Source organism: Rhinatrema bivittatum, chromosome 7, assembly GCF_901001135.1.
Source record: "Rhinatrema bivittatum chromosome 7, aRhiBiv1.1, whole genome shotgun sequence".
In the NCBI taxonomy this organism is placed as follows: Eukaryota; Metazoa; Chordata; class Amphibia; order Gymnophiona; family Rhinatrematidae; genus Rhinatrema; species Rhinatrema bivittatum.
Window position 1 is genome coordinate 261,018,881 of NC_042621.1, and position 25,254 is coordinate 261,044,134.

The following is a 25,254-nucleotide window of genomic DNA, read 5'->3' on the forward strand; positions in this document are numbered from 1 at the left end:
AGGCCTCCTCTTCTTGCCAAAGGACTGGGCCTGCTTTCAACTGATTGACCCTGCAGCTCCAGCAGGAGATCAGCGATGAGCCTGATTCTTCTCTGGGTGGCCCCCACCCCTGGCAGAAAGAACAGCGTCTTCTCTGGCACTCCGGGCGCTGCTTCTATCACAATGGAGCCACCTGAAGAGCCAAGGGGAGCTCAGGTGACTCAAATGCTTTTCACAGATCGAAATACACAATGCCTTGGACACAAACCTTAAGACTGTTTTAGCTGCTGGTCGAGCGCATAAAAAGAAAAAAACAGATCACTAATGGAAAATGAATTAAACAAGAAGATAAGGGAGTTAAAGAAATAAAAGGGCAGAAGAACTGAAAATAATGTTTCTAACAGACAAGACAAAATGAAGCACTGCCTAAAGAGACCCATGTACTAAGGCTTTTAAAAAATATTTTTACCTATTTTCTATCTATGGAGGGGGGGGATAAGCTTAGTAAATCCTGCCTAAATAAGAACCATGAATATTCATACATTAGCACTGCCTGACCACGCAGAAGAAAAATGTCAGGGTTCAAGGAGGGGTAAAATATTCCTCTTTATTAGCAAAAATTTGGGGAGAATGTTTTTCAAATCCTTTTAGGACTGTTAAAGTTCTCAGGATTAAACTTTCCTTTAAAAGAAAAAAAAAAAAGGGAAGGCTTTCCTTCAGCGGCTGCACTGAATTAGGCAGGAATCAATAAACGGGGATACTGGAACGCCACAGGTTCTGAATTCACTTTGGACTGGTGCAAATCTGTTTATTCCATTTGGGAGCTAACATTCAATGGCCCACATTGTGCGCAAAGTAAGTTGTCAACTGGCTCCAGATTTTCAGGACAGGTTGATCCAGGCCTGATTTTACCCCATTGCATGCTGGGACTTATTCTGAGTTTCCTATCGCATTCCCTAAAAAAAATCAAGACTATAAGTACCTGCATGCCGGGGAGTAAAACCAGGACTGGATCAACCTGTCTGAAAATCTGGAGCCAGTTGGCAACCCTAATGCAAAGTGTGCGGACTATTTCAGCCAGTCTACATTGCTCCAATTCTCAAAAGAAACCAATCCACATTGTTTCCCTTTTGAAAATGAGCAGATGCAATTTACGAGTGTTAATACTTAATAATACTTAGCGTTTTGATAGCGCTACTAGTCTTACGCAGTATTGTACAATGGTGATATGTATTCAGGTACAGTATGTCCCTGCTCCAAAGACCTTATAGTCTAAGCTGCAAAAACCCATTTGTGCTTGCAATAAATGTCAATTTCGGCATTTATCATACGGTAAAAATGTGCTACTATATACTATTTGGAAATAATGTGCAAAATTTGAAAATCTCACGTGGTATTTCCCTGCACACAAATCAGGCGCAAGGCAAGCCTAGTAATAAGTTGCATCACATGCAAATGCATGCAAAACACTCACTGCCGTGCCAAAAAGTAGCTCAGCTCATGAAAAACCTACTCCAGGAAAGTTAGCTACACATCAAGAGGTGCAGCTACCTTTCCGCTGGGAGCATCACCGGGCTAAGATGTCCACCATCTTATAAGGGCCACAAGCCCCTATGAAAGCCCACCTAGTCCACCTCCGAAAAGACAGCAAAGCCAACAACCCCCACCCAAGCCCCCATAACTGCCCCTCACCTCCCTAAACCCTCTCCGCTCAGCTTACTGATAGCCCTGGGGTCCTCAGATGGCAGCAGCAATCCCCAATTTTACCTGCCCCAAAGGCGCCAAAAATACAAAATGGCGCAGGCTGAGCTCAGGTTCTCGTTCCCCCCCCACACACACACACACACACACACATGCCCCTTAGTGAGTACCTGAGGCAACAGGAGATAAAGTGACAAGGAGTGTCAGGGAGAGAAACAGGCTACTGCATGGTATAAACCACTAGGGATGGCCTACTGCTGAAAACAAAAGTGGAAAACACAACAAAATGGATTGTTTTGTTTCATTTTATACCAGAAATGACAAAACAAAACAACATTTTGCTTGTCATTTTGTTATATTTCAGGTGAACATCCTCCTTCCATGGGGACCATGTGTGGCCCCCCGACTCCGGCAACCTCTGATCCTCCCTGCTGCGAGCCCCCTCAGTCCTTCCTTTTTGCTTCTCTGCTGTCCCCTAAGGATGTCCCCTCATTTTCGCTGGTTGCTAGTGATGCACCCAGCGTGGGAGTGAGGCAGCATTCTTAGGAACCAGCCTAGAAGCAAGGCGGAAGCAAGGTACAGAGCGCCTCCTGATCATACCGTGGTAGTATGAAGCTGTGCCTCCTGATCATACCGTGATAGTATGAAGCTGTGCCTCCTGATCATACCGTGATAGTATGAAGCTGTGCCTCCTGATCATACTGTGGTAGTATGAAGCTGTGCCTCCTGATCATACCGTGATAGTATGAAGCTCTGCCTCCTGATCATACCGTGGTAGTATGAAGCTGTGCCTCCTGATCATACCGTGATAGTATGACGCTGTGCCTATTTCCAAAGCAGATTCTTTCTAGGGACCAAAGCACTATTTATTATTGAGCCCATACAGTTGAGACTTAAAGCACCCAGACGATGCAAGTTTATGTTCTCTCTACGGTCCAGTGAGTGGCCTCTTGGTATATCTGCTGTCCCCAGCATTCTGTGAGGTCAGATGTGGAGCTGTTCTCTTTAGGGTCGATTTTAAAAGAACCGCGCGGGCGTCCATGAGCACGCAGTTCCCAGCGCATACACAAGGACGCAGCTATTTTATAACATGCGTGCGTGTTATTAAAATACGGTTCCCGCGCGGGCATGTGCAGGCGAGTCGGGAGGGGGGATTTTATAAACTACGTGCGGCGACGTGATCGGCCGGTTCCCAGTTCCCTATACCGCTTCCTACTCTGCCTACCTTGTCCCCTCTCCTCCCCGACCCTTAAAACCCCTTTCCCTACCTTTTTTTTCTTTATGTCAGAACTTATTTCATCTGCCGGCGTGCGCTTCCCCAGGACAGGGCCTAATGCCACTGTCCTGGCAGGCCCCCTCCCTGCCCCTCCTCACCCAGACCCTGCCCCCCCCCCAGCCCACCCCTTTTCAATCTGCCGCGTGGCCGGGCCGTTTCTAAAATGCGCTCGGTGCGTGCACGACCCGGTCACGCGTGTATCTGCCGGATTTTACGCCCATGCATGTTTTAAAATTCAGCCATTTGGTTTTGCATACTCTTCCCCACCTCCAGTATCTTGGTTCCCTTGTGCATCTCAAGACTCATCTCATCCCCTTACACATGTAAGGGGCCTAAGTCCTCACTCCTTACTAGTAGAAGAGTGGCTTTCCTAATCTTTAGAAAGGGGAATCTTCCAACAGTGGAAAGCTCATAGGGAGTTCAGGGGAAGTGTTGAGTGCCAGGAGGAAACTTCCCCACAAAGGGGATGCATTAGAAGTGGTGTAAAAGTGCTTTCCCCAAGGCACTGGAAGCAGAAGGGACAGCAAGGAGTTGTGGCCTATCCTGGAGTGCCAGTCTTAGATCAGGAGAAGAACACTTCTGCGAGTGACAAGGGCTACCCAGGAACCTCTAACCATCTAAACCAAGTAGGATTTGTCCTTGGCCAATCATGTCAGTCTGGAGACTTTCAAGGGCTCTCTACTCTTTCTTTGCGCTAAGCAATAGAAAACCTGTGGGAGAAGGTGTAGTGCTGTCAGTGAGTAAGACGACTTACAGTGAAGAAGAACTGTGTCTGCGGTAAGAGACTTAGGGAGAGCTGAAAAGAAAGCTGTTTCTGACTGTATCTTTTGGATTTTATTTTGTGTCTGCTGAAACTTTGTCATTTTCCTGGTTTGAAACTTACTTGCTCTGGTGTACTGCTTATTTCATGGACAGTCTAACCCTCTCAGTGTCCATGCAGGAGCACTCCTGCCCCCATCCCATACAACCCCCGAGAAGTTCCCCATCCTGGGTGGGTGGTCCGGTGCTCTCCAGGTCTGGGATGGTGGCCCTCTCCCCTAAGTGGGGGAGGGGGGGGTTACACATAGATGCTACCTTAGAAACAAGGTCAGGATGTAGAAAAAGCGAATGGTGTGGCAATTCTTTATTGCATTTCTGAAACCTGGCTGAATGACAAAGATTATGTGCTTTTAAACCACATTTCACATCCTATCTATGATGTATTTCATTTTACTAGACCTCAAAGAAAAGGTGGGGGTTTATTAATAATTAGAAAAAAAAAAGAACTTAAGCTAGTACCTTACAAAGTAGAGTCCCCCAGGAATACTACAAAAAGATTGCTTACTACTGATTGAATTATTCGCTAAGGTGTTTCCATCATCAGAATCCACCTTAATTGTAGGAGGCTTTAACCTGATAGGTAGATCAAATTAATGCGAGTGGAGTGATCGTGATTCTTTAGATATAAGTTGCACATTTTCCACGAAGCTGTAATAATAATAATGTTTGTAAAAGTTTTGTATGAATGTAGTAAATTTCTTGACTTTCATTCAGTGGATTTTCATGGAGACTTTAACCTCCATGTAGATAAAACACCGAGAACTGTGGCCTGTGAAATGTTTCTAGAGTCAATGGATGCTTTGGGGTGGTCCCAATTTGTTTTCAAAGCTACTCATAAAGTGGTAACCTTCTAATCAATACTTCCCACACTATATTGCCCTGGTCTGATCACCAATTAATAAAGGCAGAAATAACCTTCCTCAACCAAACGCAAAAAAAAAAAAAATATATATATATATATATAAAATAATCAAACTTTTACCTTCAGAAAAAAAAGACAGACATGGAAGTACTTGCAGAATCAATAAAAATTAAGCTCATTGAATTAAATCAAGCTAATGCCTTCCCGGCATTTGATGCCTGAGATCAGATTATCAATGACATAAGCTGAAACTTTAAGTCCAGTCCAAATGAAAAGTATTTATAAAGAAAGGAATACCTCTAAACAAAAGCAGCCATGGTACAATGATGATTTAAGCTGCACTAAACAGACCCTTGGAAAATTTGAGAAACAATGGCAGAAATGTCCATCGTGGAATTCCTAGGAAAATATAGATCATGCCTAACAAAATACCATGCACTAACTAATAAAGCAAAAAAAGATTACTATGCTAAACAGATTCATGAGGTAATACTTAATTCTAAATTGCTCTTTGATGTTGTCAAATATTTAATCAAGGACCTGTTATGAGTGAGCAGTGTTTAGGTGGATCTTTGGGTACTGTGGCAGATGACCAAGCCCACAGGGAGAAGCCCCGTGAGGAGCCACAGTAGTAGGCTAGACTCAGAACCCACAAACACAATTAGTTCTTTATTAAACAGCTTTGATGAGTACCAGAGGTACTCATCAAAGCTGTTTAAATCTTCCAGAACTTACCTAGTAGAACTCCATCTGCAGAAAACTAAGTACAGATGCTGTGACTTAATATATGGACATCTCGGCAGAAACCAGGATAACTGACCATCATATCCATCACTAGAAAGCGATAGATGCATCACACTTGGATTTTCAGACTGTGGAATTTCTTATGGTTCCAGTAGATAAGAACATAAGAACATAAGAAATTGCCATGCTGGGTCAGACCAAGGGTCCATCAAGCCCAGCATCCTGTTTCCAACAGAGGCCAAACCAGGCCACAAGAACCTGGCAATTGCCCAAACACTAAGAAGATCCCATGCTACTGATGCAATTAATAGCAGTGGCTATTCCCTAAGTAAAATTGATTAATAGCCATTAATGGACTTCTCCTCCAAGAACTTATCCAAACCTTTTTTGAACCCAGCTACACTAACTGCACTGGAGGGACCAGGCCACATGAGTATAACTGATAACCTCTATCACACTGGGGAAATGAGCTACACTATCTCCAAAAAGCTCATTTGTATCTCTCATTTCTCCTGCTCAGTCCAGGGATACAAAATGTAGTCAGACACTGTAGGTATTTATTTATTTATTTATTTATTTTAAAGTTTTTTTATATACCGCACATGGGGTCACTTACGTGTCCGTCGTATGCTACCACATGAGAAGAATCTCTCCCACACCAGCTGTCAGGAGCCACATATTACAGAAAATGTCATTGGATTCTCATGCCTTCCATGAAAATTTGGAACTATCCGCCTAGCACAGGTGACTATTATAGGCGGAATAGAAAATATTAAAAAAAAAAAAATGTATTAAGAGCTTGTAGAGACTTGGTTGGGTCTATAGAGTGCCTGGGAGAATAGCTCACTTATATTTATGTTCAAAATTTGTATTTCTGTAGCTGTTACCAACGTAAGAAAAAACATTCTCTAACTTCTTTGTGACTGTTTAAAATTCAAAACAGATGAAGCAGGCCAAGAAGCCATGGGACTGCTACAGTAGGTTTGATGGAAACCCTGGGCATGGCATAAATCATCAGTATGACAGAAAGATTCCCGAGATGAACAAGTCTCCAGACCAGATGGTGCAGTGATTGCAAAAGTGCACAGCTAAACACATTTTCTCTCAGTCTCTGGCTTTTTTCACCTGGTCCAAATACTGGGCGGACATTTCTGAAAATGCCAAACCTGCTTTTATCCAGTCCCCGTAAACACCTCTCCAAAATACCAAGACCTCACACTCCAAGGATGCCCGCCTCTGATATGATCTTCCCCAAACAGCCCTGGCTTGTATTCCCCTACCAGCATCAGGACATGCAGAGGATCAAACTACCAGACAAACCAAAACCATCAATTACCTGCACATTTGGCAGACAAATTTCTGAAGTGCCCTTCTGTCATTTCAAACTGGTAGTCCAGCAAATAATTTTGGCAATGCATGACTGGAAGAAATGCACAGCGCTTGCCAACTCTATAAAATGGAACAATGTTGACCTATGTGGGACTGGCCAGTGTGGCATAATGGTTGAACCACAGAGATGAGAACTTGGAGACCTTCAGTTTCATTTCCCTAGCCACCATTCACTGTGGTCTCGGGCAAGTCATGTAACCTCACCGTAGCTAAGTTTACATTGTAATCTTTACAGAGCAGGGACACTGCAACCGTTTGAACTCTTGAATGTCATCGTGTAAGCTAATGGTGCTGTATACATAATAAACATTTTTATTACATATTCTCTGAGCGTGTGTCAAAATAAGCGACATGACTGAGTGTACTATAGAACAAGGACATCTCCCCACCTTCCTCTGAGAATCCTCAGAGACAACAAGTTTCACAAGCACGGTAAACTACATGGATATTTGTTCATCTCAAACTACCAAGCAATTAAGGACAGTCAGAATCAGGTAATTTCAGAAGGAACGCGTGTGGTCAAATCAGTGCTAAAATATTCTTGTACGGGTGAATTTCGCATGTGCTACAAACAAGAATTAAGATGCATCAGCACAGATGTAGGGACCTACTACAATGGCAGGAGACTGATATGCACTTACAGAACTATAACAAAGCTCCTTACAGACACAGCCTGAAGACAAGAGATCAGCAGAAATATTTATAGGTGTAACATATATATAAAACATTCAAGGTTATAGTGCATTGGCAGATTTCTCTGAAGGTACAGGATAATATATATTGTTGGTATTTATTCAGGCATGCTGGAGAGGCCAGGTCATCTAAGAGGGTAGCAGCAGATCTAGACTAAGATGCTCTGTGGTGGAGTAGCATGAAGGAAGCTGACAGTAAAAGCACAGTCCTACAGCCAGAGATACCAATATTACCTCCCTGACAACTAACACACACCAAATGTATTCAAAGACAGTGTTGAAAGGAAATCATAAAAGGCTGTAGACAATCAATCAATGCAGGGGTTTAAGTCCTCAGCCATAAAAAAAAAAAAGTATCCAGAGAGGAGCTCACCAACCTTCCAGCGCCTCAGAATCGAGTGTCTCCCCGAGTCTCTGCAGAAGCTTAGCACGCGCTGCATTCTTTTTGTGCTTCTTCCCTTCGTAGTGCTGCTGGGCCATGGAGGGGTTGTTGAACCAGGCCCTGCAAAGGTTGCAGAATTTCCCAGAATCACTGCCATTCGTGAAAGCCCAAGGAAGGTCACAGTCTTTGAGGTTGATCTCTGGCTCTTCGGGATGGTCCTGAGTGGAATCTACCATGTTGATAAAAAGATGAACAAAAAAAGTCAAATGCAAGGAGAAGACACTATAGTGGACGTACAACAAAATGCAAAGTACAGCAGCATAGTGGGCGCGGCATGGAAGTGGGGGGTGCCCAGACTGCAGCACACGTGGAATTGGTAGGAATGGGTTAAAATGCTGCCTGTGCTAAAGAAGCCCCAAGCACAGGAAAATGCCTCTGCAGTCCTTAGGGAACTATGCAAGCAGAAGGCTCTGTTCCCTTGTTGTGGTTCTGTGTGGGAAGAGGGCCGGGCAGTTAAATAGCTAAGAGTACTGGATGGTGCTCTGCCTCTGGGTTTATGGTAGCTTCTGATATAAAGGACCTGTAGTGTATTGTTTTCCTTATATGAAATTGTTTTGTTGATCTTGATGTATGCTGACTGGTGGTTTTGTGTCTGCGGGCTGAAGCCTTTTTGGATTCCTTTCTCGTACTTTGGGAAAGGTCACATCTTGCTGGATTAAAGGAGGAGCAAACCGGAGCAGTTGCTCCAGGTCCTTCATACGTCTGAGGCGCCCGGCCACAACAGAAACAGTTAATGAAACCACAGAGTCTTATCTGAATATTGTTTTTATCTGACTGAGGCTGGGTGGTCAGTTGTCATGTAGGCAGCATCTACTCCCCTCTGTAGGCCGGCCAGCACAGCCTATGAGCATAGTCTTACATCTGGACTCTAGCTTTGCCACCAGGGAAATTCTGATGTTGCTTCATCGGTCTTGCAGGGGTTGAGAGTACAGTCATAGTGTTATTTAATCATATCCAGGAATTCAAATTTTCCAGGGAAGAAATTCACTTGTCACGTACTGCCTCCACCCCTTATCCTTTTTGCCCTCCTGTGCCCTGCCCCCTCGCCTCCTCTTCCAGCATAGTAAAGATGGCTCAGTCTCCTGCCAGCCTGGTGGCAAAAGGCTGCACCGGGCTGCAAGTAGAGGTTGCTATCGATCCTGAGATGCTAACCCGGATAAATCTGGGGGGGGGGGGGGGGGGGGGGGAAGAGAGGAAAGACAGAGAAGAGAGATGGGACCTGATACGTCTCTTCCCCCGTCTCATCCTTTAAACACACTCTCTCCCTCCTGATCAGTTATTCACTCCGGAGGTAATGATTAAAGGAATTGTGTGCATAAATGTAAACACGCTATCGTAGCAATTTTAAAAAGGCATTAACACGCGTAAAGTGCTCTTACACATGAATAGCCCATGGACAATTCAATGGCACATATGGTAGCAATTTTCAAACGCCCACTTTAGATGGGTAAAGTGCATTTACACTTGTAGAAATCCAGTTTTAAGCAGGTAAATGCTTTTGAAAATCAGGCCCTCTGTGCCCCCCAGTCTCCTCTCTGATGTGGATGCCCTCGCAAATTTTCAAAAGCCGCAATTTAGGAACCCGAACTTCCAAAGCTAGTCCCCCAAATCCTTTGAAAACGGACCTCTATGAGATCAATTTTGAGTAGGTTCGGGAAGCAGAAAAGTTATCTGCTAAAGTCATCCAAATAAGCTAGGACCGGACTTCCCTGGCTAACTCTGTGGGGGTGAATCCTCGCCCCAGGCCCACCCCGAGCCCCCACCTCTCTGTAAGCACCTCAATTCTGAGTGGTAGCAAGTTGTTCTGACAAAATGTTATGCAAAGCAATATATTGAAATTCATAAATATTTGCAATTTACCTTATTAAAATAAGCTGAATGTTTATGAAAGGGAGACTATTGTTTCATCACAAAATTCCCTAATTTATTCATTGCTGCATGCACCCAAGTCCAAATATTCAGCAGATGGCTACATTTAAAAGTTGATATTTTGTTGCAGTGGGGGACTCTTCAGACGTGCATCCACACTTCAGGTGTTCCTTTAGCTAGGATGTGAATGAAGAGAAGAGGCATGGGGGTGGCTTGCGGGAATGACGGTTACTACCTGGAGATTAATATCCTTATTCAATAAACATACACACGGTTAATGCGACACCAACATTGTTCTATGCTTCAACGGCAAGAGAAAATGTGGAGAAAAGGATTTGCATTCACAAAAAAGCAGGGAGTAGCTTGCTTGTTATGGTGGTTACTACCAAGAATCAATTAAGCCTGATACTTCACTTGGAATACATATCCAGCGCAGCTCACTGCTTCAACGGCAGGGGGAAATGAAGAAACGAGGATTTATATTCAGACAACAACCAATAAGGACTGAATTGCACAGGCTGGGTAAACAAGCGTGGGAGTAGCTTGCTTATTACGGCGGTTACAACCCCTAAACAATTAGCAAGATACTTCTCTTAGATGCAGCACCAGCACTGCTATCTATATTGATGGCGGGGGTGGAAAGGAAATAGAACCAAAAAGTTAGTTATAAGGGCCAAGACTAACAGCTAAGTATGAAAAAAATAAGTGCAGAAGCTTGCTGGGCAGACTGGATGGGCCGTTTGGTCTTCTTCTGCCGTCATTTCTATGTTTCTATAAGTGATAGTGGCTTCCGTGCAGTTTTATCAAGTCTGTCTGAAATTTCAGAGGGTGCCATCCACTCTCAGAGTGGTCTGGTCAATTCTCTCCAGGGTAGATTTTCATCTCACATGGTCCACTGCAACAACATTTATTTTTTTATTTATTTATTTATTTATAACTTTTATATACCGGCATTCGTAAAAAAAACATCATGTCGGTTTACAGACAACTGAGAAAGGAAATTACAATGATAGATGGAGGAAGGATAGGAAGTTAAAAGGTGACAACTTTACTGTAGAGCCAACGGGCGCCACAGTTATTAAATGAGATTACATGTGGTTAACCAGGTTGGACATAAATTAATTATATACAAGAGGCGACAGAGTGGGGGGTAGCGCGGGGCGGGCAATCAAGACTTTGAAAGAATCCTATAATCCAGGCAGGGATTAGAACCCGCCTACCAAAAAAGGTTACATAGGAAAATACGTTTTACTGCTATAAGTGTTTTTTTTTTTGTTTTGTTTTGCTTTTTATTTCTGCTGTTCATTTTTTAGGGAGGAGGGAAAAGTGGGGTTCACTTTTTGAAATTGCTTCAGGTCCTCCTACAACCTTAATCTGACTAAGAAGAACCAAAACCATTGTTCCATAGCTGCTGGGCTGTATTTGGTTTGTGCTTATCTATTGATAATGCAGATTACAGCCACCTGGCTGTAGACCGCACTAGTAATAAACTCTCTGGTGCAACTGTGTGCAATAATTGTTGCAGTAGTATTTGGTTTTATTTTTAGTTATATTCTGTAACCTTATTACAGAACAAAATATATTCATACAAAATACACTGTACAGATAAAGGTTTTAGATTTCTTTGAAGTGTTCTCATGTTTTTGTAAGCTATAATTATCCAATTTTAAAGGATGACTCCTTGTTAAAAGGTTTCATAGGAAAAAATAAACTACACATGGGGCCCAGTGCAAGGGTAGTAAGCGTCCTAGGCTTGCCACCCCCCTCATTTGACACTGCTGTTTGCTGCTCAGGATAGGCTCTGCTCATGGCACCAGAGAGCTGCTCTTCAGCACCCCCAACTGGAGGGACTATAGGCATCCATCTAAATTCACATAATGGACACATTGGCCCTGATTACACATGCTTTTTTTTTTTTTTTCAGCACTTCAAAGTGGATTACATTCAGGTACTATAAGTATTTGTATTTGTACCTGAGGCAATAGAGGGTAAAGTCCCAAGGTCCCAAGGAGTGACAGCAGGACTTGAACCTTGTAACCCACTGCTCTAACCACTAGGCTACTCCTCCACTCCACTCCTGTACTTTACTGGTTTGGAAAGTAGTTTTTTTGAGTTCAGAGAATTTGTAAAAAGCATTAAGGGACTCAATTTCCAGGGGACATTATACTGACCAGCATGCCCCTGAGTGACATGTTTATTTACACCTTCAAAACGTCCATCCATATACCCAATAATTCTGTTTTCAAGAATATCTTCTACTATTTTCCCTGGCACTAATGTGAAAGCTCACTGATCAATGGTTTCCTGGATCACTCCAAAGCTGGGCTTACATTGGCCACCCTTCAGTTTTCAGGGATTAAGATGGATGAGCTACAGAAATAATCCCATAACGCAGAACTATTTATCTTTTAAAAGAAACTAGAAGCTGCTTTCCTAAATGGCAAATGTTAATTGACTTAGGGATTTAAAATCTCAGCGTTTCTCTCGTCTTTTTCCAGTGCTAGGATTATCATTAAGTAAGCCAGCTGTACATTAGGGCTCTCCCAGGACCGTGCTGTTAATTTATCACTTCATCTTGCCTTTTCTGTTGGAGGCTGTGATTCAACCTTTGTGTTCAAAGTCCAGCAGAAAGAATGCAGACACCACTTAATAATAAGTTCCAAAAATAAAAAAAAGTTCAGTATTTATTTGAGGAAACAAAACTGATGCAAAATAAGAATGCCTACTCTCTTTAGAAGCTGCAGCACCGATGCTGGGCAGAACAGAAGAGAAATTAAAAGCAGCAAACAGGGAGAAAGAGAGAAAAAAAGAGTATCTTATGGCACCAGCTCAACCCCCTTGTCCAATCACAAGCAGTAAGAGCTAAACAGAGAACGAGGGAAAACTTTCAGTATCTTATTTTACGTAACTATGCATTAGGTTCAATAAGCACTTACAACTTTTACACTTTTAGAGTTGATACTCCCAACATTTTCATAGACACTGGTTAGAACTGTCAGATTCCTTCTACGTGATACCTATAAGGCTCCATTGCTGGATTCTCCTCTGGTCTGCAGGTGGCGCTGTGAGCTGTTGTGGACTATCTAGCCAGTATTTCTACCCAGCACCCTTTGCTTCCATTTCATGGCCATCTGGTTTCCTCTACAGACCTGTATTTATACAGAGGCAGGTTCATCTGTCAGTTGGCAGAGCCTGGTCCTGCCTTCCAGTCCTCATACTCTGGCTCTGTTCCCACACCGGGAAGACTACGTCACCTTCAGATTCTATATTCAGTGCTCCTTGCTTGTTCTCCCTCCTGCGTTTCTTGATTCCTTTTTTTTTTTTTCTGTTCCTCACCCTGCTCCAGACCTCTTGCCCCCACTACTCATGCCTCATTAATCAACAGCCTCAAAGGGCTCCCCAAGAAAGGTGGCTGGTCTAAGCAGACATCTCTCTAACATAAATGGCCTGGATCTGACTCCCCTGGCACTAGGCCACTCATTTCTGGAGCAACACATCACATCAACCATCACATCAAGCTCTGGCCAGTATGGACCCCACTGAGCTGGTCGCACGATGATAGCCCAGGGTAAACTCCTGGAGGAGCTGAACCCATGTGTGGGAGAGCTAATCCAATGCCTGTAAGCTCGCAGGAGCAAGTTCATGCACTAGCCTGAAACCTCCCCCGTGGAGGCCTCAAGCTCACAGTCACAGCAAGTGCCTCCTTCTGCTCCTAAATTCCTTGCAGCTACGAGGCTTCATTCGACAATCAAAGTCTCCTACCAGATTTTCTTGAATATATTCAGACATGGCCTTAGTTTCTAGGCCTGGTTCTCACAGGACCAGATTCTTTTGGACCTTGTTGAAGTGTCCTCAATCATGTGGCCCAGCATCTCTCAGTCTCAATATCCTGGCCATCGGGATCAGTGGAGACCCTTGCCCTTATTGATTCCAAGGCAGTGGGCAATTTCATTAGTTGGAATTTTGTCCACCAGCATGGAATTCCTATCCAACCCAATCCTGCACCAGTCTCCATTGTTGTCATTGATGGTCAGCCCCTGACCATCAATTCACAGTGGACCTGAATCTTCTAGTAGGTATATGGCACTCTGAAACCATTTTATTCTGGGTCCTTGAATCGCCGTCCTGGGATTACCATGGCTTCATTTACATAACCCACACATTGACTGGTGTTCAGGACAGATTGACTCTTGGTCTCCTTGCTTCTCTTCTTGTGATCCAGACCCAATATCTACAGCTGCCATCCTTTTAGCTTCTGTAGCAGAAATACCCCCAAGCCTTCCAAACACAGTGCCATGCTTTTGCAAATGTTTTATTGTAAAAAGCAAGCCAAAATGCTCCTGAGGCACTGAAAGTAAAATTGTGCATTGAACTGCTTCCTGGAACCATGCCCTCATGATTGGACATACCCCTTGCCAGGCCCAGAAACTAAGGCCATGTCTGAATATATTCAAGAAATTCTGGCACGAGGCTTCATTCGACAATCAAAGTCTCCTGCCAGCACAGGAATCCTCTTTGTACACAAAAGGATAGCTCCTCCCAGAAAAATGCCAGGGCCAAGATCCCCCGACTCCCACTTATCTGGTCTGGAGGGGATCCACCCGTGAGGACCAGGCCGAAGCTTTGGCCTAGGCCTGAGCCCGGACTCAGGCCTGACATCACAACCCGACCCAGAGGCTGGGTCCTGATACCTGGGCCTCAGCCAGAGCCCAAGCCCAGGCTTGACGCTATGACCCGACCTGGAAGTCCGGTCCAACACTGGGCCTCATCCAGGAGGCCGGGTCCCAACACCTGGGCCTCCCCCAAGAGCAGAGCCTTGGCCAGGGTACCGGGTTCCGAGTTCTGATGGCTGGGCCTCGGCTCAGGGTCAGGCCTCGAAGTCCAGGCCTGGGAATTTCTCTTCAGGTCCTCATCTTTCTTCGGCTCTTCAACCCCAAAAGATGGCACTCACCCCAGCAGACAGCGCCATTTTGATGTATGGCAATTTGGCGTTGAGCAGCTGAAGAAAGAAGAGGACCCAAAGAGGAGATCCCAGGCCTGGACTTCAAGGTTGGGCCTTGACCCTGAGCCGAGGCCCAGGTGTTGGGGCCCGGCCAAGGCCTCGATGTCAAGCCTGGGTCCAGACCTAGATCCCGGCGTTGGGACCCAGCCTCTGGGTTGGGTCACAGCATCGTGCCTGGGCTCGTGCTCCAGCCTAGGCTGAGGCCCAGGTGTCGGGACCTAGCCTCTGGTTCGGGTCATGGTGTCAGTCCTGGGTCCAGGCCGAGGCTTCTGTGCCAGGACCCAGCCTCAGCCTGGTCTTGGGCTCCTGCCTAGGCTGTGGCCCCAGTGTCAGGACCCGACCTCTGTCAGATACCCAAAGGATCTGGCAAGTTTTTGGTTTGTTTTTTAAAAACTTTCAGGGGTGTCGGCCGAGACACCAGCATCGCGCTTGTGCCTAGGCTGCTGCCCCTGTTTTGAACCTTGGCCTAGGCCCTAGAGGAGACACCGGCTTCGGGCCTAGGCTGAGTCGCCAGCGTCATGCTCGGGCATATGCTGCGGCTCCTGCTTTGGGACTCGGCCTTTGACCTAGGCGAGGCCCCAGCTTTGGTCTTAAGTCTAGGCCTGATGCATTAGTTTAAAATAAAACAAACGAATAAGGTTTGTTTCATTCAAGGGAGCCCCTGATTTGGTTTGGGGCTCCCCGAATGAAACAAATTAGCCTTATGCGTTGTATTTTGCACTTTTGTTTTAAATGAATGCATATCCCTATTTGAATGTAGAAGTAAAGTTTGCTTTCTATTACAACATGGTGAAAATGTCATTTCCCACCTTTAGAGGACTTACAATGTCATTTTCATTTGTTTCTCTGAAGCAAACCAAACTGCCCAGGACAACTTTCACAATTAAATTTGGACAAGCCCATCAGATTTGGGGAATCGTTGCAGTAGTGAGTGTCAGAACTGCACTTCAACAGTGCAGCACCAAGGTGCAAATCTGATAAAGGCAAACCCATTAGCCCACTCCGCTGTGTATAAACCCATCTCTCAGTCTCTGTGTCACTGAGTATGACAACGCTGCTCTTCTTCCTAAACCCAGTGCATGTCCCACCAAAACACCCGAGAGCAGCAGAGGTAAGACTGCTATCACTAACAGGACCATGAAAATACCTGAAACAGCCCAACTACATGCTCTGCAAAGCAGAACGATCGGATTCTAAACGAAACGTTGTCTTCGGACTGTTCTGAAGTTCTGCATTGTCCTGTAACTGAGAGCAGTCAGAGGAAGCTGGAGAGATCCGTGCCAAGGATCCACTGCTGCTTTTCATGCACAGAAACCTGCTTCAGTGAGATTATTATTTCTCTTTTACACCATTAAGTAACCTATGTAGGAAAATCAAGGGAAACAACTTCTTTGGCAATAGCCTAATATATTAACAGTTTTATTTAAACAGGAGAAGAAGGAGCTGCAAAAAACTACAAAAGATGAATATGAGAAAAGAAGACAGAGATGAGACCCAGGGCCGCTGCAACCCACTGTGCAAGCCGTGCACTTGCATAGGGCGGTTGCCTGGGGGCATGGCGGCTTGAGGTTCACGACAGAGTTGAGTGAGCTGCTGGCGCCGCAAAGAACAAGAGGAGCTGCAGGGCTGTAGCAGCCAAGAAGAGGGAACTGCAGGGCCGCATGGTGGTTCCCAACCCGTCACATGGCAAAGATGAAGATGAGCCGTTGGGCCGCTCAGTGGTTCAAACCGTGCCACGCAGCACAGATGAGAGATTTGCAGAGACATGCAGCAAAGAAGAGAAGGAGCCATAGGGCCATGTGGCAGTTCCCAACCTGCTGCACGGTGAAGATGAGGAGCTGCAGGACCTCATGGTTCCCAACCAGCTAGAAGGAAAAAATATGTCGTGAGGCAGCTCCCAATCTGCCCCGCGGCAGAAGTGGAGGGTCAGGGCTGCTAAGAGAGGCCTTGGTGTATGTATGAGCAGGAGGAAACCTGTGTTTGTCTGAGAGAGTGTGTGTGTGTGTATGTGGGTATCTGAGCATGTGCATGTGCGAGGAGATGTGTGTGAAAGCGGGAGCGTGTGTGTGTGTGTGAGTGTGTGAGTGGGAGCATTGAGTCAGATGGCAAGCTCTAGGGATGATGGAATAAGAAGTCTAAATACTAGTAAGTTCTTTTTGATCAGTGAATTTTTCAGTTTATATCAGGAAAGGTTGTGGTATTGAAGCATAGGGTGCTCTCTTCGTGCGTGTGTCTGAGCATGTATATGTGAGAGAGGGATCTTGTGTGTGTGTGTGTGTGTGTGTGTGCGTGAGTGTGTTTGAACATGTATATGTAGGAGGGAACATCTGTGAGCATGTGTGTGAGAGAGGAAGCATATGCCTGTGTATGTAAGAGGGAACATGTGCATGTATGAGGGAGATAGATATCTATCTATATACATACACATACATACATGTGCTAAGAGAGAGAGGAGAAAGTTTATACATCCCTCTCTTACTAATCCACGACAATTTCAGGTATGGACAGCGTGAATTATTTTATTCTTATTAATTTTAAATTTTGGATGCTATTTGATGTGTCTGCTGTTTTGAAATATTTTATTGGTGTTTGAAAAATTTAAAACAAATTGTTTTTGAGTTTTTAATTATTGGATCTTCCATTCCCCAGCTGTTTTCGAAATATTCTTTTTATTAGTATTTCTTTATTATTATTAATGTATTTATTATATTTCTTGATTTTATTGTTTAATGTCTGAGGAGTGGTGATAGTTTCTGTTTTTCCATTGTTGCACTACATAGTCTGATTTGTGGTTTTCCTATTCAGTTTTTTCCTGCGTGTTTCTATTTATAATTTATGGTTTCTTTTTCCTGTATTTGGTGAGGGTCTGCCTGTGTTCTGCACTTGTGATAGAGGAGGAGTATTCTGCTAGTGTGTAGCAATCTATAGCAGCTTGGTTTCTTCTATTTTCCTAATAGGAGGTGCATTGGTGTTTTAGGGCCTGGTGTAGGGTTGATACTTTTATAAGGGCTGGCAGTTAGTGCTGTTTTGGTGTAAGAGGTTTATTATATTTGTAATTTACTCACGGCTTTCCGAGGGTCAAGCCTACAGCTAATACGCATTACAGTAGCCCTAATGTCATACGGGTTTCCAAGTATCTTTTTTTTGTAGGGTTTTCTGATTGGCACCAAAGCACATGCAAATACTTTTTTTTTTTTACCTCAGAAGACTGTACTTTGAATATTCTTGTTCATGTAAAATCTGTTATTGTAAATGCATAATTTTTAACTGTGGTTGGGGCCAGAGCAGGAGGTGGGCATACAAGGGTAAAAGATTTGCCTGGGGCACCTAATACTCTTATACCAGCAATGGGTTCCGGGGGAGGGGGTGAGGACCCAGAGGGTAGAGGGGGTGACAGTTATTAAAGTTTAGGTCGCTGGAAGGAGCTGGGAATTTTTTTTGGCAGGCCCGAGACAGAGACTGAATGAAGCAGGGGGAAGCAGCACAATAATTGTTCACACAGGGCAGCAAAACAGCTAGCACCGGCCCTGATGAGACCTGGGTGGAAATATGGAACGATAGGAGGGATGAGAGGAAGGGATGAAGTATTGAAAGATGAGGAATTAGATGGGGGAAAGTATAGAAGATAGAATCTAGCATGAAGAGTACGGCTAGATGGAGAAGACACTGAGAGAAGATGATGCACAAAAAAAGGGAAGAAGCAGGAGGAGGGAAAAGAGTGAGAAGTGGAGATGGAAACCAAAGCGAGAAAGTGACTAAGAACCAGTAGTCTCTGACCAGTCAGTACTATCTGATAAGCAAACAAATAATTTAATGAGAAGCTGTGCAGGTTGGGTGGACCTCCTGACTGTGCCCCATCTGGACCCTGAGCTGCAGTGAGAGGTTGCAGGGGTTAATCCCACACTATCACATCTTCCAGGGCAGCCCAGCGGCAGCGGCGGCCGCCTCCTGCACCTTTTCTCCAGTGCACCGGAGATGAAAATGTCAGCACGGGCTTAAATCATGACGGGACTCGGAGGAAAGCACCAGGAAAAACAGGGAGGGAGGCAGAGGAAGGGAACTGAGAAATCCAATTACATCAAGAACATCAGCTCCAAAGAGTCCCGATGTACAGACTAAGAAAAAAAGAAGGGAAAAGAAAGTGGGCAAGGCAGAGGGCAATGGAGCCGCATGGGGCTACAGAGGGTTTGAACCGAGAGTTAACAAGCAGGGAGAGGTGGGAACGGGGGAAACGATACGAGCAGTGGCAGAGTTATGCCTGCCTCTTAAAAAGAGCCTTTCATTTGGGTAAAAGTGTGCCCATTTCACACAGGATCTTCGGCTAAGGAGGAGCCTGAGCCCACCAGGGCTGGGGGCGGGCGGCAGGAATCCCGTGGGAGCTGCTCACTCTGCAATTGACGAAGTGAGAGTGGGGTATGAGTGTCCATTGGTGATCTTGGATATTGTGTATTCATGTTAATTATATTGAATGAAATTTTGCTTATGTATTAATTTTTTGTTATTATGTATTCTATTTTTTTCAAATGAATGCAAATTATTTATTGATGTGATTTATATTCCACCTTTCAGGCACTTCACATCTGATTACACTCAAGTACTGTAAGTATTTCCCTATCCCCAGAGGGCTGACAACCTAAGGACCTGATTTACTAAAGCTTTTCTCCCATTCTGCCTCTATGAGAAAAATGCTTAGGAAATGAGGCCCTAAATTTGTATCTGAGGAAATGGAGGGTGAGATGTCTTGCCAAAGGCCACAATGAAACACTTCAATTTATTTATTTATTTGTAGAGTTTTATACACCGTTATTCGGTAGAGCCATCATAATGGTTTACAAAATATGCAATTAGCATACAAAATATGCAATTAGCATACAATCAAATGGAGTTAACATGGTAGTTGGGAACAGTAGAGTATTGTGAACAGTAAACATTTTTTCTTAGTAGGTGAATAACAGAATAGTGAGGAGAACATTTTCAATGAACTTAATGAATCAAGTGAGAGAGCAGGGAGGGGTGAAAAAGGAGGGTACATCAGGAGAGCATGAAGAGGAGGATTATGCTTGCGAGTTCTGTTGAGGGCTGGGATGATCAGGTGTCAGATAGTTAGAATAGAGTTTGCGGAATAAAAATGTTTTTAGGTCTTTTTTAAATGTTTTCAGGATGTGCTGGGTCCTCAGTTCTTTGGGTAGGGTGTTCCAAATTTTGGGGGAAGCAATGGAAAATGCTCTCTCTCGTGTAGTTGAAAGATGAGCGTCTCTTAAGGTGGGGATGTTTAAGAATCCTGCGTTGAATTAACAGAGTAATTCATTTTCCCTGGAGTACCAGAAGTAGCAGAAGACACAGTAGTTGCCATCATATTGCTGCCCAGAGCTATGTGTTATCCTCCAGCAGCGGGGCTGCAGCCCCACGTGCTACTGTAGCAGTGGGAGCTCAAGGCTCTGGACCCGGCCAATCCAGCATGGTAGTACTGGAGCTGAGATGCTGGCTATCTGTTTGCTGTGTCCCTTGTGGTGGGACAGATTACTGAACTGTTCTTTGAAATGGGAAAAAAAAACCCCAAAAACATAACAGTTCTGAAACCACCACCTTGATGTTGGTGAGGAGGCTTGCGTGCTTTAATTATCTTGAGTTATAATCGGTTGCACTTGGATCTTGGTAGGGACATCCTTGCTGAACAGGTCTCAAGAGAATAGTCAGATGAAAAGTGAACCACAGGTCCCCCAAGGGTTTGGGCTATAGGCTGGTAACCTGTTCACATAAAAATTAAATTATAAATAAACTTCAAAACGCAAATAAACCAGAAGGGCCTGATGGATTACAACATGGACCAACAGTGATCTCTAATGAAGGTGGAATTGGCACGGTTGCCTAACCCTCTGATAAATGACAATAATGATGATGAGAATTAGGCGGCTCATCCTAGGATACTGAGGGAGCTCAGAGATGTGCTGGCAGGTCCGCTGCATGACCTGTTCAATAGATCCCTAGAAACGGGCATGGTGCCAAGTGATTGGAGAAGAGCAGTGGTGGTCCCGCTTCACAAGAGTAGGAGCAGAGAAGAAGCTGTAAACTATAGGCCGGTTAGCCTCATTTCGGTGGTGGGAAAGGTATTGGAGTCGCTGCTAATGGAAAGAATTGTGAACTATCCACAAGCAGCAGAATTGATGGACCAGAGGCAGCATGGTTTCACCAAGGGAAGGTCCTGTCAGACAAATCTGATTGACTTTTTTGATTGGGTGACTAAGGAATTGGATTGGGGAAGAGTGCTCGATGGATTTCAACAAAGCTTTTGATACGGTCCCGCATAGGAGGCTTGTGAATAAAATGAGAAGCTTGAGAGTGAGCGCCAAGGTGGTGGCCTGGATTACAAACTGGTTGACGGACAGAAGACAATGTGTGATGGTAAATGGAACCTACTCTGAAGAGAGAGTGGTGTTAAGCGGAGTGACGCAAGGATCAGTGTTGGGACCGGCCCTGTTCAATATCTTTGTGAGCGACATTGCGGAAAGGATAGAAAGTAAAGTTTGTCTTTTTGCGGATGATACTAAGATCTGCAACAGAATGGACACGCAGGAAGGAGTAGAGAGAATAAGATGTGATTTATGGAAGCTTGAATGGTGGTTGAAGATCTGGCAGCTGGGATTCAATGCCAAGAAGTACAGAGTCATGCATCTGGGGTGTGGTAATCCAAAAGAGCTGTATATGATTGGGGGGGGGGGGGGGGGGGGGGTTGTGCACGGAGCAAGAGAGGGACTTTGGAGTAATAGTGTCTAGCGATCTGAAGACGGAGAAGCAGTGTGACAAGGTGATAGATAAAGCCAGAAGAATGCTAGGCTGCATTGAGAGAGGAATAAGGTGGTGATAAACCCCTTGTACAGATCCTTGGTGAGGCCTCACCTGGAGTACTGTGTTCAGTTCTGGAGACCGTATCTCAAAAGAGACAGAGACAGGATGGAGGAGGTCCAGAGAAGGGCGACAAAAATGATGGGGGGGATCTCCATCAAATGACTTATGAGGAATGGTTGAAGGACCTAAATATGTATACACTGGAGGAGAGGAGGTACAGGGGAGATCTGATACAGACCTTCAGATACCTGAAAGGTTTTAATAATGCACAATCGACAAACCTTTTCCATTGGAAAGAAATCAGTAGAACTAGGTGTCACATAATCAAACTCCAGGGAGGACAACTCAGAACCAACGTCAGGAAATATTTCTTCTTGAAGAGAGTGGTGAATGCCTGGAATGCCCTTCTGGAAGAGGTGGTGAAGACAAAAACGGTGAAAGATTTCAAAGAAACATGGAATAAACACTGTGGATCCCTAAAGGCTAGAAGATGGAAATGAAGAAAAGAGTGCATGAGGGTAACTTGCTGGTGTGGTGATTACTACCCTTAACCAATAAGCCTTCATACTGCTGATGCAACTCGATTATTGCTCTCTGCTTTTACGCCAGGGGGAAAAGGAAAAGAAAAATTAGATTCAGACAGCAACCAAGAAGGACATTGGATATTACGGTCTGGGAAAACAAATACGCATGGTGGGAAAACAAATATGCATGGGGGTAACTTGCTGGTGTGGCGGTTACTACCCTTAACCAACATGTCTGATTCTTTGAATTCAACTCAAACATTGCTCTCTGCTTCAACGGCAAGAGGTAACAAGGAATTGGACTCAAACAGCAACCAACAAGGGCCCTGACTTTGACGGTTTGGGAAACTAAGTAAGGGGGTGACTTGTATGATGCTTGATGGACAGACTGGATGGTCTCTCTTGCTTCTCCCCACCCTTCCCCCTTACTCATACTCACTCCACTACTGTATTCTGCCTCTTCTTCCAAGGCAGGAATCTTTAAACTCACATTCTTCTCAAGGACAATAACTCATTTTAATGTCACTTGACTTAAAAGATTTCAGTGGCATCTTCCTCATTCCAAATGTATCCAAATTAGTCCATTATAACTGTAACAATTCACTTTTATGGCTGAAAGATCTGTCTTTCTAGTGAATCACTGGCTTAAAAGCAGTACAAAGAGAATATGAGATCTCATCCTTTGAAGTGGACTTTACAGTACAGTAATTTACATGTTTCATTTCCTAAATGAAAAGCCCTACAAATGAATAAATAAAAGACAACCTAATGAAATAACACACTGCACCCAGGGACAGGATAACAGCCCAGAAGAGCTACACTGCCCAGCTCCAGTACTCAGACAGAAATTAGCAGCATTAGGAAGACCAGATGACATCATGAACGTGGGGGAAAGCTTCATTCAATCCTGGCTATTGTGCAGGGCTGGCTAGTCCTTCCCAGGCCACAGACCGCATAGAGAAACATTCCAGCAATGGGTGGTTCCAACGGAGTAGTGGCTCGGTTGAATGATACAAAGGGTCCATACCCTAAAGCAGGGGTGGGCAATTAATTTTCCCACGGGGCCGCATGAGAAATTGGGATGGTTTTAGAGGGCCGGACTAATATAATTAACTCAGTTCTCAATAGCCCTACTTATGAAAAGACAGCAGTTTACCACCAATGTATGTCCTCTGAGAAAACACAACAAATAAGACCGATACAAACGCTTACATGCTAGCAAAATATCTCATCTCGGTAACAGACACAGAACCGACCTAACATACTCCCAGGATCTGTAGTAATGCACATAAACTAATCCGCACACACTTACACCTGTATTATGGAATACACTCAAACAGGAGCAACCCTATCTATGAAAAGGCAACACTACAAATATTACATCAGACCCTAAACACCAATACACCTCTTATTAGGAAAACAGAACTAACAAGCAGCTATAGATCCCCAAACAGAAATAATTGTAAAACTATACTAATAAGCAGAATAAATGTTTCTAAACAGCTATGAACAGAATAACATCCAACAATTAAAAACTCATAAAAACTATTAAACATTCTCCAAACACCAATAAAATATTTCAAAAAAGCAGACATCACACAATTAAAATGGCAGTCAAGAAAAATAAACTTAAAGCCACCTTTACTTACCCCCTCCAGCAGCTCTCCTACTCCCCTTCCCTGCAGGCCATGGCACACACCAGAAGCAGCAGTAGAAGCTAAGCTCTATACTTATGGTCCCCTTCCTTAGTGCCCATGTCTCTCACACACACACCATACCAGTCATGCCCCCATGACCAGTTTCTGTCTCTCACACACCAATCATCTCCCAGTCTTTGGCACACACACACCAGTCACCTTCCTGAACAGTTTCTCTCATGCCATACACACACACACACAGGCTTCCCACTCCCGTGTTCTACTTGCATATATGGTCTTCTCACTCTCATAATCACTTTCTCTGTCTCTCTCTCTCACACACACACACACTCACTCACCAGTCTCTCACTCCCATGCTTGTTCTCTCCACATGCACAGGCTTCTCATTCCCAAAATCACTTTCTTTCTCTCTCTCACACACACACACACACCAGTCTCTCACTCCCATGTTCTTTCAGATATACCGGCTTCTCCCTCCCATGATGTGTCTCACACACACCCGGGTTTCTCACTCCCATGCTCACTCTTCACATGCACAGGCTTCTCATTCCCATAATCACTTTTTCTCTCTCTCTCACACACACACACACACCAGTCACCTGATCTCACTCATGCATACACACACACACAGGCTTCCCACTCCCAAATTCTCTTTCAGATATACAGGCTTCTCCCTCCCATGCTGTGTCTCACACACACCCAGGTTTCTCACTCTCATGCTCACTCTCTTCACATGCACAGGCTTCTCATTCCCATAATCACTTTCTCTCTGTTACACACACACCAGTCTCTCTCATTTCCATGCTCACTCTCCACGTGCACAGGCTTCTCATTCCCTGAATCACATTCTCTCACATTCACACACACCAGTCTTTTTCTCTCACACACACAGTCACCTTACCAAGCAGTCTCTCTCTCTCATGCATGCACACTCACCCAGGTTTCTCACTCCCACAACTCCAGGCTTCTTATGCTCATGCTTTCCCACATACCCAGACTTCTCACTTCCATGCTTTTTCTCTCACACACACACACACATCAGTCACCTCCCTGACTAATGCCTCACACTCTCACATACACATCAGTCATCTCCCTGAGCAATCACTTTCATTGTCTCTCACATACACACACACACATCAGCTCTCTGACCACTCAATCACACACAGGCTGGCTGGCTGCTTCTCACTCTCTCTTACTCACTTCCTCTTCCCCCTACATATGTCACGGAGTTTTTTGCCAGTCCGCGGCGCGCGCTCCCGGTCTCTCCCGCTGCCGTTGCCGCTGGGCTGTCAGCACGTTCAAGCCCAGTGGGAACGGCAGCGGTGTTGGAAGAAGCTGTGGCACCCGCGGCTGGCCTTTTCTTCTTCCTGCGCCTGCCCCCCTCCCGTGACCCGAAACAGGAAGTGATACACGGAGCGGTGCGCGGGAAGGAGAAAGAGCCGTACCGCGTC

The 25,254-nt window shown here is 44.7% G+C and overlaps 1 protein-coding gene across 4 annotated transcripts in view; it reads right to left on the reverse strand.

The window, feature by feature from the left end:
• Positions 1-25,254, reverse strand: part of LOC115095861 (zinc finger matrin-type protein 4-like) — a 354,259-nt gene that overhangs the window by 202,272 nt on the left and 126,733 nt on the right. For all 4 annotated transcript variants that reach the window (XR_003857896.1, XM_029610141.1, XM_029610140.1 and 1 more), the window contains one exon: positions 7,840-8,073. Coding sequence is in view for 3 of the 4 variants with exons in the window: in XM_029610141.1 (XP_029466001.1) it covers positions 7,840-8,073 (234 nt within the window). In the remaining variant the exon portion in view is untranslated. The remainder of the gene's footprint in view (positions 1-7,839; positions 8,074-25,254) is intronic.